Source organism: Staurois parvus, unplaced genomic scaffold (genome assembly GCF_062004578.1).
Source record: "Staurois parvus isolate SC_StPar_1 unplaced genomic scaffold, SC_StPar_1.0 ptg000409l, whole genome shotgun sequence".
In the NCBI taxonomy this organism is placed as follows: Eukaryota; Metazoa; Chordata; class Amphibia; order Anura; family Ranidae; genus Staurois; species Staurois parvus.
In genome coordinates this window covers 4162322-4177464 of record NW_028318205.1, presented here as the reverse complement: position 1 = coordinate 4177464, position 15143 = coordinate 4162322, and the positions used below count along the sequence as shown (strand labels likewise).

The 15143-nt window shown below is 40.5% G+C and overlaps 1 protein-coding gene across 1 annotated transcript in view; it reads right to left on the bottom strand.

The window, feature by feature from the left end:
- Window positions 1-15143, bottom strand: part of ALLC (allantoicase) — a 47930-nt gene that overhangs the window by 23292 nt on the left and 9495 nt on the right. Inside the window, exons 4-6 of the mRNA XM_089686704.1 lie at window positions 12370-12457; window positions 8093-8218; window positions 5378-5454 (exon numbers count right to left, since the gene is read on the bottom strand). Coding sequence (XP_089542830.1) covers window positions 5378-5454; window positions 8093-8218; window positions 12370-12457 — 291 coding nt within the window. The remainder of the gene's footprint in view (window positions 1-5377; window positions 5455-8092; window positions 8219-12369; window positions 12458-15143) is intronic.

Here is a 15143-nt window from a genome sequence, read left to right as displayed (position 1 = left end):
CCGCACCACAAATGCCTATAATTAAGTTAAATGATATTAACGCTCCACAAATGCCTCACAACCGCCTCACAAACACTCCGCAAATGCTTGCCAGGCGTTTGAGGAGCGGCACCATAAACTTGAAAGGGAGGCTTCAACTCCTCCTGACTCAACATGAGGCATCAGTTTTGCCGCGACGCAACGCTAACGCTTCAGTGTGAACAGCACCGTGTGCTGCCAAGTGCAGAATTAAAAAAACGGTTCCCAAACGCCTGTCTGATGCCTGCTGACAAAGCTAGTGTGAACATAGCCTTAGAGCTCTCTTGCAGTGATCATCTTTTATTTATCTATGTAAGACATTTATCCCAAATAGAAAAAAAAACTGTTTGATGTAATTGCTTATAAAAAGTGAGCTGGAGTTTGGCTTCAATTTGTTAGCGTATTTAAATCTGCTTTAAATCTAATGATTGGTAAGCTGCAATATAGTACATTTTTAGCTTTGAGTTTAATACCGTTTAAAGGTAGCGAGATCTCACTGCTGAAGTAAGTAAGACATATAGAAACTAAAATATCTGCTACAGAATTATAAAATATATTTCATGTGGACTGACACTTTAAAGTGTATGTAAAGTTGTTTTCTTTTTTTTCGGTTTTGGATAGATGAGGAAAGAATTGGAACCTTTATTGGAATTTTACTGCGGCTTAATTAGAGAGTTGTCCCTTGATTTGCTGTTGCAAATATTTCTTTATTTATTACAGGTACTTATATAGCGCCGTCAATTTACACAGCCCCAAATAGCAATAAAACCCGATAAGGTTTCAAACCCTATCTTGCTCTATCGAAAGCTAAAAAAAACATTTTGGCCTAACATCCACTTTGCATATTGCATCAGTTTATACAGTATGTCTTCTGACCTGTTTAAATATTAGTCCGTACGCTCACATATAATTTAACTTGGTATAGTACATTTTAAATGTCCTGAGTTTGGAGAACACTGGTCTGATATAAACAAAACTAAAAAAAAATATAGGTTTTGGTATTAAAATCAATACAGTACATGTGACAGAAATTCCCTTTATCCCCCCTCAATTTACATGGCATGATGCATACCTCCTGTATAACTTGTTATCTGGTTCATTTGTCAATTGATTGTGTTCCTATTTGTAAACACCTTGTTGATTGATTTATCAAAAGAAACAAAGAAACTGAAATATATTATTTGTGATAGGTCGTTCCTGCTAAAAACAATATACTATACAGTATATATATATATATATATATATATATATATATATACACGGGGGGGATTTATTAAACAGGTGCATCCATAATCTGGTAAAGCTGTGCATAATAACCAGTCAGTTTCTAATGCAGGCCATAGGTGGGTCGAAAATCGGCCGATTTTCGGATCGTTAGTGGGTTAATAGGTCGGCTGTTTTTCGTTATTTTGGCAGATTTTTTTTATCGTTAAGTTTGAAAAAGATCGGCCAATTTTCGCAGCAATGATGGGCAAATCGGACGATCTTTTTACCGATAAAAAATCTGCATATGAGCAGTGACCTGCAAGAGGAAGACAAAAAGAAGAAGTAAAAGAAGAAGAAGAGGATGAAGAAGAAGAAGAGGAAGAGGAAGAAGAAGAGGATGAAGAAGAAGAAGAGGATGAAGAAGAGGATGAAGAAGAGGATGAAGAAGAAGAAGAGGAAGAAGAAGACGATGATGAAGAAGAAGAGGATGAAGAAGAAGAAGATGAAGAAGAGGATGAAGAAGAAGAAGAGGATGAAGAAGAAGAGGATGATGATGAAGAAGAGGATGAAGAAGATGAAGAAGAGGATGAAGAAGAAGAAGAGATGAAGAGGTAGAAGAAGAGGAAGATGAAGAAGAGGATGAAGAAGAAGATGATGAAGAAGAAGTTTAAGAAGTAGAAGAGGATCAGAAAGAAGAGTAAGAAGAGGATGAAGAAGAAGAGGAAGAAGAAGAGGATGAAGATGAAGAAGAAGAAGAGGATGAAGAAGAGGATGAAGAAGAAGAAGAGGAAGAAGAAGAAGAAGAGGAAGAAGAAGAAGAAGAGGATGAAGAAGAAGAAGAGGAAGAAGAAGAAGAGGAAGAAGAAGAAGAGGAAGAAGAAGAGGAAGAAGAAGAAGAGGATGAAGAAGAAGAAGAAGAAGAGGACGAAGAAGAGGGTGAAGAAGAAGAGGATGAAGACGAATAGGATGAGTAAAAAGAGGAAGAGGATGAAGAAGAAGAAGAGGAAGATGAAGAAGAAGAAGAGGATGAAGAAGAAGAGGAAGAGAAAGAAGAAGAAGAGAGGATGAAGAAGAAGAAGAGGAAGAGAAAGAAGAAGAAGAGGATGAAGAAGAAGAAGATGAAGAAGAAGAGGATGAAGAAGAAGAGGATGAAGAAGAAGAGGAAGAAGAAGAAGAAGAGGATGAAGAAGAAGAAGAGGATGAAGAAGAAGAAGAGGAGGAAGAAGAAGAGGAGGATGAAGAAGAAGAAGAGGAGGAAGAAGAAGAAGAGGAGGATGAAGAAGAAGAAGAATTCCAGTCCGGCAAAAAGTGTCCCTGCAGAGAGCTCCGCTATTTCTTTGACAGTTCTTTGACATTTATAGCGGCTGCAACAATGTATCTATTTGTTTCCGAATAAAAACATCTGTATCTGAAATGGATACAAATAGGTACAATGTTGCAGCCGCTATAAATGTCAAAGAACTGTCAAAGAAATAGCAGAGCTCTCTGCAGAGACACTTTTTGCCGGCTGTAGATGGGATGAAAATCGGCTGATTTTTTTTACCGTTCCTGGTAACGTCGGCCAAATGAACGACCGATTTTTCGTTTTTTTTTTAAAAAATCGGCCGATTTTCTCCCCACTTATGGCCTGCTTTACTCCAGCTTGTTCAATTGAGCGTTGACAATAAAACCTGGAAGCTGATTGGTTACTATGCACAGCTGCACCAGATTCTGTGTGCACCTGTTTTAGTAAATCTCCCCCAGTATGTTTAATTTATTATGGTCTTATCTAAAAATTTCACATTTTCAAAATATTTCCGGTAGATGTGAAACAATGAATATTAATATTTTGTTTTATTTTGTTTTAGCCAGCTCAGCTACTTTTCACAAGTTCTTACAGCGTGTATAAAAACAGGCTGTTATTTAAAGCTATCAACAGTGAAAAAAATGTATAAACCCTTCCACACTGATGGATATAATAAATTGTGAGAAAATTATATTGCAAAACTGTAAAACAAATAATTTATTTTTCTATCAATAGCCAACAGCTATGAATAAATATAAACTCCTAAGCGATATAACAAAATATTAATTACAGCACTGATTCAATAACTTAAAATATTCATCAGTTTAAAAATTCATGCTCAATAAATCATTCAATAAATATCATGATAAAATAATGTCCTCCAAACAATACATAAAATTATTTTAACCAAAACTATTTCAAAGGAAATAAATTCAAATGAAGCAACCCAGCGGTATATCTGGGTTGATGCACCATTGATCTCCCTTGATAAAGTCAGAACGGACGAAACACGTAGGGGCGAAGGCTGACACTGGGAGTGAGTAGGAACTGTGTCCTGTCATTTTTGTTGTTTCTGTGAGCCGGGAAGGGTTGGAGTGGCTGGTGGCCAGCAGCTTCTCTGTATATCTTTGCTGACACATCTATATGCGGATTATAAGCTTATGCTTACACAGTTTTTGTGAGTACCTTGATTACTTGTGTCAAATAGATTTGGATGTTTAAGACACTACATTATGGGAGTGTAAAGGAAATTTGCAAATTCTGTATATAACTGTATTCTATTTTGTATGCTTTGGCTATGTATTTGCACACTGCACTAATTGTGCACACAGCACTAACAATGTTTTCATTACATGTTTGCATTCCTTCAAGTCCTGATTAGAAATTAGCCTGCCTATGTAATGCCCCTTGTTGCCATAAAAGTACAATTGTAATGTTAATGTCATACCTATATAATCATGCGCATAAAAAAAACTTCAATTGCTCCGAATAAACAGAACAGGTATTTGGAAAAATGCTGAGTGTATCTTTTTGTGTCTGTTCCCTACTGCAGTAGTTAATATTAATTTGGAATCACTAATCAATATGAGTACATGAGTTGCCTATCTATAAAATTTCAGTATTCATTTCCAGAACAGGGAGCCTATGTTTTTGTTATTTTTATACTGGCTATGAAATGTAGCCACTGAATGGGAAGAGGACAGCAGTGGAGGTGAAGCCTTTAACCACTTGCCTACTGGGAACTTTTACCCCCATCCTGCCCAGGGCAATTTTCAGCTTTCATTGCTCTCACACTTTGAATGACAATTGCGCTGTCATGCAACACTGTACCCATATGAAATTTTTTTTAAATAATGTTTTTCACACAAATAGATCTTTCTTTTTGTGGTATTTATTCACCACTGGGTATTTTATTTTTTGCTAAACAAATGAAAAAAGACTGAAAATTTTGAAGACAAAAAGTGTTTCTAGTTTCTATTATATATACAATTTTGTAAATAGGTAATTTTTCTCCTTCACTGATGTGCGTTGATGAGGCTGCACTGATAGGCAACTCCAGGGGCGGACTGACAACTCATAGGGCCCCCGGGCAATAGGGGATCATGGGGCCCCTGTGTCCTTGCCTATAAAAAAAAGCCTATAAAAAGGTACCAGGGGTATTTCATGGGGCCCCCTACTGACCCCAGGCCCTCGGACAGTGCCTGAGTGCTTGAATGGTCAGTCTGCCCCTGGGCAGCACTGATGGGCACTGATAGGTAGCACTGATGAGGCTGAACTGATATGCAGCACTGATAGGCAGTACTGAAGGGCATTGATAGGCGACACTGACTGGCAGCACTGACTGATGGCACTGATGGGCACAGATTGGCAGAACTGATGGGCACAGATTAGCTGCACTGTTGGGCACTTTTGGGGCTGCACTGATAATCACAACACTGATAATCAGTGCCCTGATTATCAGTGTAGATGTCTATTTTCACAGTTGCCGGTTATCGGCAATACTTACCTCATGCTAAGACAACTGATAACCGGCAAGTGTGTTTACATGGTGATCAGCTGTGATTGGACACAGCTGATCACGTGGTAAAAGGCCGCTGTGGTTGGCCCTTTACCGTGTTATGCGATCAAAAGACACAGCGATCACAGGGACGTGCCCCATACTCACCGCTGGGGGCGTACAGGGGATGCATTCTGGAAGGACATCATATGACGCCCTCCCAGAACTGGACAACCTTGCTGTAGCCGTCATTCAGCTATAGTGTGGTCAGGAAGTGCCTGACCACACTATAGCTATAGCGCGGTAGTAAAGTGGACAAATCAATCATGTATGCACGTTAACATACATGTATGTGTTTATTTTTCTCCTACCTTTTCTACAATTTGATAATCTTCCTCTGAGGCAGCAGATCCAATTCTATCCCCACGTGGCAGCAATGTTGTTTTTTCTGAAAACAGAGAACTTAAATAAATCCATATGCAAAAAAAGTTTCCTTATAAGCTTCTTACAATTTGACTGTTTGTATGTAATTTAAGAATAATAGTACAGTTGCCATCTGTCTAGAAACCTGATGAATTTGGGAAAAATCATAAAACCATCAGTGAAAAATGTATACAAAATGTAATCTTTTGTATTTAACCCCTTAACATCGTGCCTCTCGGCCCTTTAAGAGGTTTCTGATGCTGGGAGGTGGGGGCGGAGTTTATGATCATGTGACCGTCGTGGTTGGCTGTCACAGTGGTCATACGATCAGAAAGCTCCAAATTGGGACTTCTAACCATGCCGGGAGCATGCAGGGTGCGCACTCTTGGAACAGATCTATTTATATTTGGGTATGCAAATATGCGGGTTCCTCAATGTACACTGTCTGCAGTTGGGAACCAGCACTTGCACACACTTTCACGGCTGTCAAATTCAGATAAGTGGGTGTGTCCATGCAGCCACTGTGTCCCAGTTGACATGAAACCTGTGCATTTCTATGCAAGCAAACATGGCTTTCACATGGCATATGCTTAAATATACTTAAAATGATACTGAAGTGATTTTTTAAAAATAACAAACATGTCATACTTACCTGCTCTGTGCAGTGGTTTTGCACAGAGCAGCCCTGATTCTCCTGTTCTAGTGCCCCCTGCCGGAGGCCCTGGAGCCCTACCTCCTGCCAAGTTCACCTAGAGCAGTGGTGGGCAACCTTTTTCTTCAACTGAGCCAAATCTCGCCAAAACCACAATTGAAATTTATTTTGAGAGCCACATTTTTAAACTGAAAATACATAGGATGGTACACTGGTTTTAGTTTCAATACGTTTTTATAGTAATTCATCCCCCATATAGTAATTCATCCCCCATATAGTAATTCATCCCACATATAGTAATTCATCCCCCATATAGTAATTCATCCCCCATATAGTAATTCATCCCCCATAGTAATTCATCCCCCATATAGTAATTCATCCCCCATAGTAATTCATCCCCCATAGTAATTCATCCCCCATATAGTAATTCATCCCCCATAGTAATTCATCCCCCATAGTAATTCATCCCCCATATAGTAATTCATCCCCCATAGTAATTCATCCCCCATATAGTAATTCATCCCCCATAGTAATTCATCCCCCATATAGTAATTCATCCCCCATAGTAATTCATCCCCCATAGTAATTCATCCCCCATAGTAATTCATCCCCCATATAGTAATTCATCCCCCATAGTAATTCATCCCCCATAGTAATTCATCCCCCATATAGTAATTCATCCCCCATAGTAATTCATCCCCCATAGTAATTCATCCCCCATATAGTAATTCATCCCCCATAGTAATTCATCCCCCATATAGTAATTCATCCCCCATATAGTAATTCATCCCCCATAGTAATTCATCCCCCATATAGTAATTCATCCCCCATAGTAATTCATCCCCCATATAGTAATTCATCCCCCATAGTAATTCATCCCCCCTATAGTAATTCATCCCCCATATAGTAATTCATCCCCCATAGTAATTCATCCCCCATATAGTAATTCATCCCCCATAGTAATTCATCCCCCATATAGTAATTCAACCCCCTATAGTAATTCATCCCCCATAGTAATTCATCCCCCATATAGTAATTCATCCCTTATATAGTAATTCATCCCCCCTATAGTAATTCATCCCCCATAGTAATTCATCCCCCCTATAGTACTTCATCCCATATATTAATTCATCCCTCATATAGTAGTAGTAAGTAAGTAGCAAGTAGTAAGCCAAGTCCCCCCTGTGTCAATTCACTTACCTTTGCTCCGCGCGTTCCTCTCGCCGTGTTCCCGCGCCGTTCCGGTCTTCAGGGCAGACTGTGAGAGGAGCCTAGCTCCTCTCACGTTCGTCACGCTGCCCCGCCTACACACATCCTGACAGCCAATCACTGGCTATCAGGATGTGAGTGGCAGCGAGACTGGCCAATCATTGCATTTGAGCGCGCTGCCCTGGCTGTTTTTTTTTGGATCACGCTGCAGAGTCCCTGCCGCCCGAAAGGAGGGAGGGGAGCGGGCGCCCGGCACACAAGAGCCGCATTAAAGCGTGTAAAGAGCCGCGGCTTGCCGACCACTGGCCTAGAGCAAGCAGGCTAGGGGGGCACCCAAGCAGGCTTGCTGCCAAGTCGCTGCTCTGCATGTCCATTCACACACAGAGCTGTGGCTCAAAACTTTGAGCCTTTACAACCACTTTAAGTACATTTATGTACGCCCTTTAATTGTATAATTGTATTGCTTGATATCTAAGGCAGTCAGGGCAAAGGATACATACTGCTGCAACAAACTTTATATTTAAAATCTAATGGGAACAACATAGCTTTAAACCTGCCCAAAACCGCCAATTTACCATTGTAAAGTTACATTAGTAAGGCATTATGCACAGACTTGTAGCTTGACATGAAAACTCTAGGACTTATCTTCAATATCCAACTTTGACTGGGACAGGTTAACTGGGTAACCAGTTCTATGTACTTGTTACCCTGACATATTGTTACATGTTCCATTCCCATATCAATGAATCAAAAAAAACACTTGATAAATAGTTCTGTACATTTTATGAGAAATTCCAGTTACCTGGCTGCAAGCATGCAGCTTGGACAGAGATTCGAGGAGAGTAGTTTCCAGTGAAGAATCGCGTGTTCACATGAAATCCATATATTATGCCTGGAACACCCAGTTCAATAATACACCAATCATGACCTGACAGAAGAAAATGCAGTTTACTATGTTTTCCATTCTACCATTTGATACTGTGATCTATAAGCAAAGCCCAGTGTTATGCTCCAGTAGTTTAACCTATTTCCTTTAGTTTGCACATTACTTTGTGGGCAGAGTACTCAGTGTTTAGGTTTTAGACCATGCTTTGTAAATGTCACAATTACATTTAATGGATGTCACAATAATTTAAAGGATAATGCCAGTCACATCTCAAAACCTTTCAAATGGTAATAAGACTTTTTACTATAGAAACTACAATACTGTACAGTTATACCAAACTGGTGGTAATGATCAACAAGACAACATGTAGGTTAAAATACAATCAATAAATTAAACAGAGTCAGCTGTGTAGGAGGACTGAATCTGGTTGAAAAAAAAAATGTTTTACTAGCAAGCTGAGGTCACTGAAGATAGTTCAATGTAAAACATTTTACACAATGGCAAGAATATGCATAGCAACAAGACACAAAGCGGTCCTACTTCATCAAACTCGCGTGTAGAAATTTCAAGGAAGACGGGTGTTTCAGATGTCCTGTCCAAGCTCTTCTGCAGAAGCACAACAAAACAAGCAACATTGAGGACAGAAAATGCAGTGGTTGGTCAAGGAAAAGTGGGGCAGCAGCTGAAAGAAACATCATGCTGTCTTCCCTTAACATTCTGAAGATGTCCACCATTATCTCAGACTTAACAAAAACCAGTGGTACCCTGGTACGCTAATCTTCAGTCCAGAGAAGTCATATCAGAAGTGGCCTTTATGTAAGGCTTTCAGCTAAAAAGCAATAACTTTAATATGGAAATAAGGCCATACAGTGCTTATACACAAAGACACAAGAACTGGTGTGCAGACAAATGCCAGCAAATGGTTTGAGTCCAAACTTGAAATGTTTGGCTGTAACAAAAGGCAGTTTGTTTTCAGAGATCATGCAGAGTTGTACAAGGATGAGTGTCTATAGGCAAAGGTGGAGCGTGGTGAAGGTTTTGGGCTGCATTTCTGCACACAGAGTTGGGGATTTGGTCAGAATTACTGGTCACCTCAATGCTGAAATGTATAGGCAGATACTTATCCATCATTCATTACCATCAGCGGGGTGTCTGATTCATCCTAAGTTCATTCTGCATGAGGACAATGACCCACAACAAAGTTATAAAGAACTATCTTCAGTGAAAAGAAGAACAAGGAGCTCTGGAAGAGATAATATGGCTCATAGAGAGCTCTAGGCTGGATATCAACATCATTGAGTCTGTTTGGGATTACATGGAGAGACAGAACCAACTGAGTTAGCCTAAACGCATAGAAGAACTGTGGTTAGCCCTGGTAAATGCTTGGAACAACTTACCTGCCTAGTTCCTCAGAAAACTGTGTGTAAGCAAAGCTGGAAGAATTGATGCTGTTTTAACCACCTCCCACCCGCCATATAATATGACGGACGCAAGGTGGTTCTCTTGTTCTGGGAGGATGTCATATGATGTCCTCCCATTCTAACCGCACATGCGCGGCTCCTGGAGCGCATAGCGCGGCGATCAGCGGTGCGCTGTGTCCCTAGGACACAGCGGATCGCCGATCCTTGGAAAGAGCCGAAGATGTCGGCTCGGTCATGTGATCAGCTGTGTCCAATCACAGCTGATCACATGTAAACACGGAAATGCCGGTTATCAGCATTTCTCTCCTCTCGAGCTGTCACGCTGACAGCTCGAGAGGAGAGGAGAGGAGAGCAGGTAATCGGCATTCCACGGAGGGGACATGTACACTGATCATCAGAGCACTGATGATCAGTGTAGCCCCAGCAGTGCCACCTGTCAGTGTCCATCAGTGCCAGCTGTCAGTGCTCATCAGTGCCACGTGCCAGTGCCCATCAGTGCCACATCAATGCCACATATCAGTGCCTACCAGTGTACATCAATGCCACATATCAGTGCCCATCTGAGCTGCCTTTCAGTGCCACCCATCAGTGCCAGTCAGTTCCACCTATCAATGCCAATCAGTGCCACCTATCAGTGCCGCCTATCAGTGCCAATCAGTGCCGCCTATCACTGCCCCTCAGTGCCATCTAACAGTGCCAGTCAGTGCCGCCTATCATTGTCCGTCAGTGCCACCTAACAGTGCCAGTCAGTGCCACCTATCAGTGCCAGTCAGTGCTGCCTATCAGTGCTGCCTGTCAGTGCCATATATCAGTGCCATAAATCAGTGCCATATATCAGTGCTGCCTTTCATTGCCCATCAGTGATGCCTGTCAATGCCCATCAGTGCCACCTACCAGTGCCTCCTCATCAGTGCCCATCAGTGCCACCTATCAGTGTCCATCACTGCGGCCTATCAGTGCCCATCGCTGCAGCCTCATTAGCGCACATCAGTGAAGGAGAAAAATCACTTATTTACAAACTTTTATAACAAAAACTCAGAAAAAACATTTTTTTTCAACATTTTCAGTGGTTTTTGGTTTGTTTAAGAAAAAATAAAAAAACCCAGAGGTGATTAAATACCACCAAAATAAAGCTCTATCTGTCACAAAAAAATGATAAAAATTTCATATGGGTACAGTGTTGCATGACTGCGCAATTGTCATTCAAAGTGCAACAGCGCTGAAAGTTGGAAATTGGCCTGGGCAGGAAGGGGGTATAAGTGCCCTGTAGGCTTGTGGTTAAAGGCAAGGGGTTGGCACACCAAATATTGATTTGGTGTAGTTTTTTTTTTTGCACTTTGCAGGCTGTTAATTGATAAACAAAATGTATTATTTTGCTCAGTTTTAAGATAAAGAACACTTGATAGGAACTATCAAATCTCTTATGTTTTTTGTTTTTTTTTCTAAAAATGTTGAGGCTGACTTAGCCCTGGTTCACACTGCTGCGATTTCAGTTGTGATTTGGGAATTGAAATCACACCTGAAATCAGATCTAGTGAATGTGAGTGTGAGTGTCTTAACATACACAATTTGCTGCAGCGCGATTTCAAAAGTAGCTCTTGTATTACGTTTTCTGCAGTTTGTTGCGATTTCACATACATAGACTACAATATAAATCACACTGCAAAACGCAATGGAAAACACAAGAAATCGTTGGGAAATCTTCACAATTTGCAAACAAATCTTCAGAAAATGCGGTGAAATCACAAACAAAACGTACGATTTTAAATCGCATCCAATGTGTATCAAGCCTTAATGTCATCCCCATAACTTTGGAAAGTTAATGATTATCATCAAAAGGCTTCTTAATGGACCATCTGAGTCTCTGCCTGCAACTCCTATTTTTTTGTCTCCTTTTATCTCCATATTTCCTTTGCATTTGCCTTTCACTTTCACCTTTTTAACCTCTTACTCTTTAATACCAGATTTGTTTTCCCTAGTAGTTACTATTTACCTTTTCACCGCTGTCTTGAATTACAGGAAAAACAGGTAAATACAGTAATGAAAATCACATATAAGAAATGTCTTACCTGCCCAAAGATGTTTTATTCTGTTCAGTTTTGTGATCTAGGCACCCCTGCCAGAAAGCACAACCAAGTTGGCAGCTTCACTTTATTTCTTTGCAGTAAAACAATACTGCTTATTCCCAGCCTTTCCCTAACCTGCTTATTGGGCAGCAAAAAAGCATCACCACACCAATAGTGTCAACATTCTGTTCTCTTCTCCAAGAAACATTTTACTAATGCTAGATTAACAATGTATCAGATGCAGAACAGACTGATTTATTTGTACTGCTGGCTCTCCTTTTTCCACTCTACGTCTTACTGTGCAAGGGAAAATGGTTAGCTATTATAAAATAGTTTCAGGTACTTAAAATACAGTCATGTATTTTGTATGAATACGTACCTGGATTAAAAGGTATTTTAAAATGTAATATAATTATAACCTATAATGTAGAGGCAGTGCAAATACAGCCCTAAACAAGTCTACTTTACCACTCAATTGCATCCAGAGTTGACCAGGATTTTGTCCAGAGGATATAATTATAGCCTAGGCTCTGAGTAGGCCATGGAATAAATAAATAGGTAAGCAGCTGGGTCGGTGGTTTGTAATATAGTGTAGACCAGAAGGGTGTATATTAAGGTGGGACCTTATTTATTTCTTCCCTGCTGGGTTTATAAATTGTAATAGTATTAGTGAAGAGGCAGAGCCAGGAATACATATATTTCTTACCTGGAATTCTCTTCCTCCTCGTCTCCCAACCATCCATCCATTTGCCATATTCTGTAAAGAGGCCAGCTTTAAATTCTGGATCATTTTTCTAAAGAACAAATAGAAAAATGTATTTCAGATAATGCTTTTTATTTCAGGAAGCATTTGGTATCAAATATAATCGTGTATTTGCTAATGTGTTCATTACTGATCATTTACTCTTAAAGAAGAACTAAAGGCAAACATTTTTTTTATTTTGGGTAAAGTGAAGGGATAACTTGCTGCCTGTTTTTTGACATCTGTGTTCCATTTGGAACATTTCTGTTCACTTATTGTCCCATAGCCAAAACAGGAAGTGAAAGATATCCCTCCAAAGTAAGGGAATCCCTGGTTGTTTCCAGGGTCTCCAGAACTAGTGTCTCCAATGGGAGGTTTCCCCTCTTTTACTGTTCTGGGAACAAACCTAAATTTGGGATTTTCTTAAACTTTCACTTTCAGTGATAACAGTAAACAGGACAAATAGAGAAGATGAATCTAACGGGGGCACAGACAGCAATAAAAACCTTACAGGTTTTCTAATCCCTCTCCACTCTATTTAAAACTAAAAAATAAGGTTTGCCTTTAGTTATAATTAACCAGTTCCCAAACACGCTATAGCCGGAGGACAGCTACAGCGCAGTTGTTTCATGGATGTCATTCCAGAACACGCCCCCTGAGTGCCGCCAGCGCCGCCGGTGGTCGCTGTGTCCTCTGGATAAGGTAAACGGTCAATCACAGCGGTCTTTTACCATGTGATCAGCTGTGTCCAATGACACAGCAGATCACCGATATATGCAGTTTCTGGTTATTGGCTGTACTTTCCTCACACTGTCACAGCGTGAGGAAAGTACTGCCGATAACCAGCAATTGTCAGAGAAGTGATCGGCACTTATTATCTGGGCACTGATCATAAGGGCACTGATCATCAGTGCCCAGCAGTGCTGCCCACCTGTACCACCCACCTGTGCCCAGCAGTGCTGCCCACTTGTACCCATCAGTGCCGCCCACCTGTACCCATCAGTACCACCCACATGTGCCCATCAGTGACACCCACCTGTGCCCTGTTTTCCCATGCACCTGTGCCACCCACATGTGCCTAGCAGTTCCACCCACCTGTGCCTAGCAATGCCACCCACCTGTGTCCTGCAGTGCCACCCACCTGTACCCAGCAATGCCACCCAGCAGTGCTGCCCAGCGATGCCACCCATCAGTGCTGCCTATCAGTGCAGCATCATCAGTGCCACCTATCAGTGTCTCCTATCAGTGTCTCCTATCAGTGCCCATCAGTGCTGCCTATCAGTGCCCATCAGTGCTGCCTATCGGTGCAGCCTCATCAACGCATATAAGTGAAGGAGAAAAATCACCTATTGCAAAATTTTATAATAGAAACTAAGAAAATTTTTGTTCTTTTTTTGTTTATAGCACAAAAAATAAAATACCCAGTGGTGGTTAATTACCACCAAAAGGAAGCTCCATTTGTGTGAAAAAAATGATAAATATATCATATGGGTAAGGTGTCGCATGACAGCGCAATTGTCATTCAAAGTGCTACAGCGCTGAAAGCTGAAAATTGGCCTGGGCAGGAAGGGGGTATAAGTGCCCAGTAGGCAAGTGGGTAAAGATGTCCTTACACTAGCAGAAATTTGTTTGCAATTTGAAGAATGTTCGTTCAATTTACTAATCATTGGTGGGGTCAAATCAAAGGTCATTTTCAACTGCAGTGACAAGCAAATTCAAAGGAGCAAATACATTTGTCAAGTCATCTAATGTACTGAGAGTTTCCGTACGAATAAGCCTTTTAAATTCTACTAGTTTACAGCCAGCTTTAGTGAGCACCCCTTCTCCAGCTTTTTTATAATTGCACTTGCATACCTGCACCCTGCTCCTTTAAGATAGTAGCTGGTTAGACTATCCAGTGCTGTACAGTCTCTTCTGCAAAGTCTTCCCAGTCATCCAGTGTTCCCACTATGCATGTGCAATGTGGATTTCATTCATTTCAAGCAGAGTATATTGAATGGAGACCATGACAATATATGGATATTCCAGTGGATGGAGTCTGCAGTGCAGAGGTGCAAGACACTGGCTAACTGGGTAGAAGTATCTGTGCAGCTGGAAAGGGGGCCCACTAGGAGTAAGTACACTGCAAGTGCATTGCAATCATTAAAGAAAAGAAATGTGCAGTATGAAAAAATTTGTTTCATCTTGGATTCATTCATCAATAATTTTGTTTCGTCATATTCGTTATGTTAGAATGATTTGTTATCGGAATTCATTTTCGCTTCGTATATATTTGGATTGGAATCTGGAAGCCCCCTTTAAGTAGGGGGACTAGATGTCTGCCAAGCTTAGCAGATATTTACTGCACTCGCTGAAAGTGTTCTTAGTCTACTGAAAGAAAGCTATTGCAACCACCACCATTTTAGCTATTAGATTTAGATTTACTGTACTTAAAAGTTTTTACAGTCTACTTTAATCATAGAGAGTCAAAAAGATCATATTTTTATGTTAAATATTTTATTTTTAATATTCTTTTTTCCGTTGCTGGAGTGTACATTCTGTTGCAAGCAAAATGTAGTGGGCAGATAGCAAATTCCTTGAACAAATGATTTGCTTGTTCAAGGACTGGTGGCAATCATACATACACATCCTTAAAATTAAACTAAAAGCTTAGGTGTAGTTTAAAAGAAGAGGCTCAAAACATTTGCTTGACCCCTATATGTAAACAGAGAGGGGTGTAGTGAGTGCTTGGAAACCAA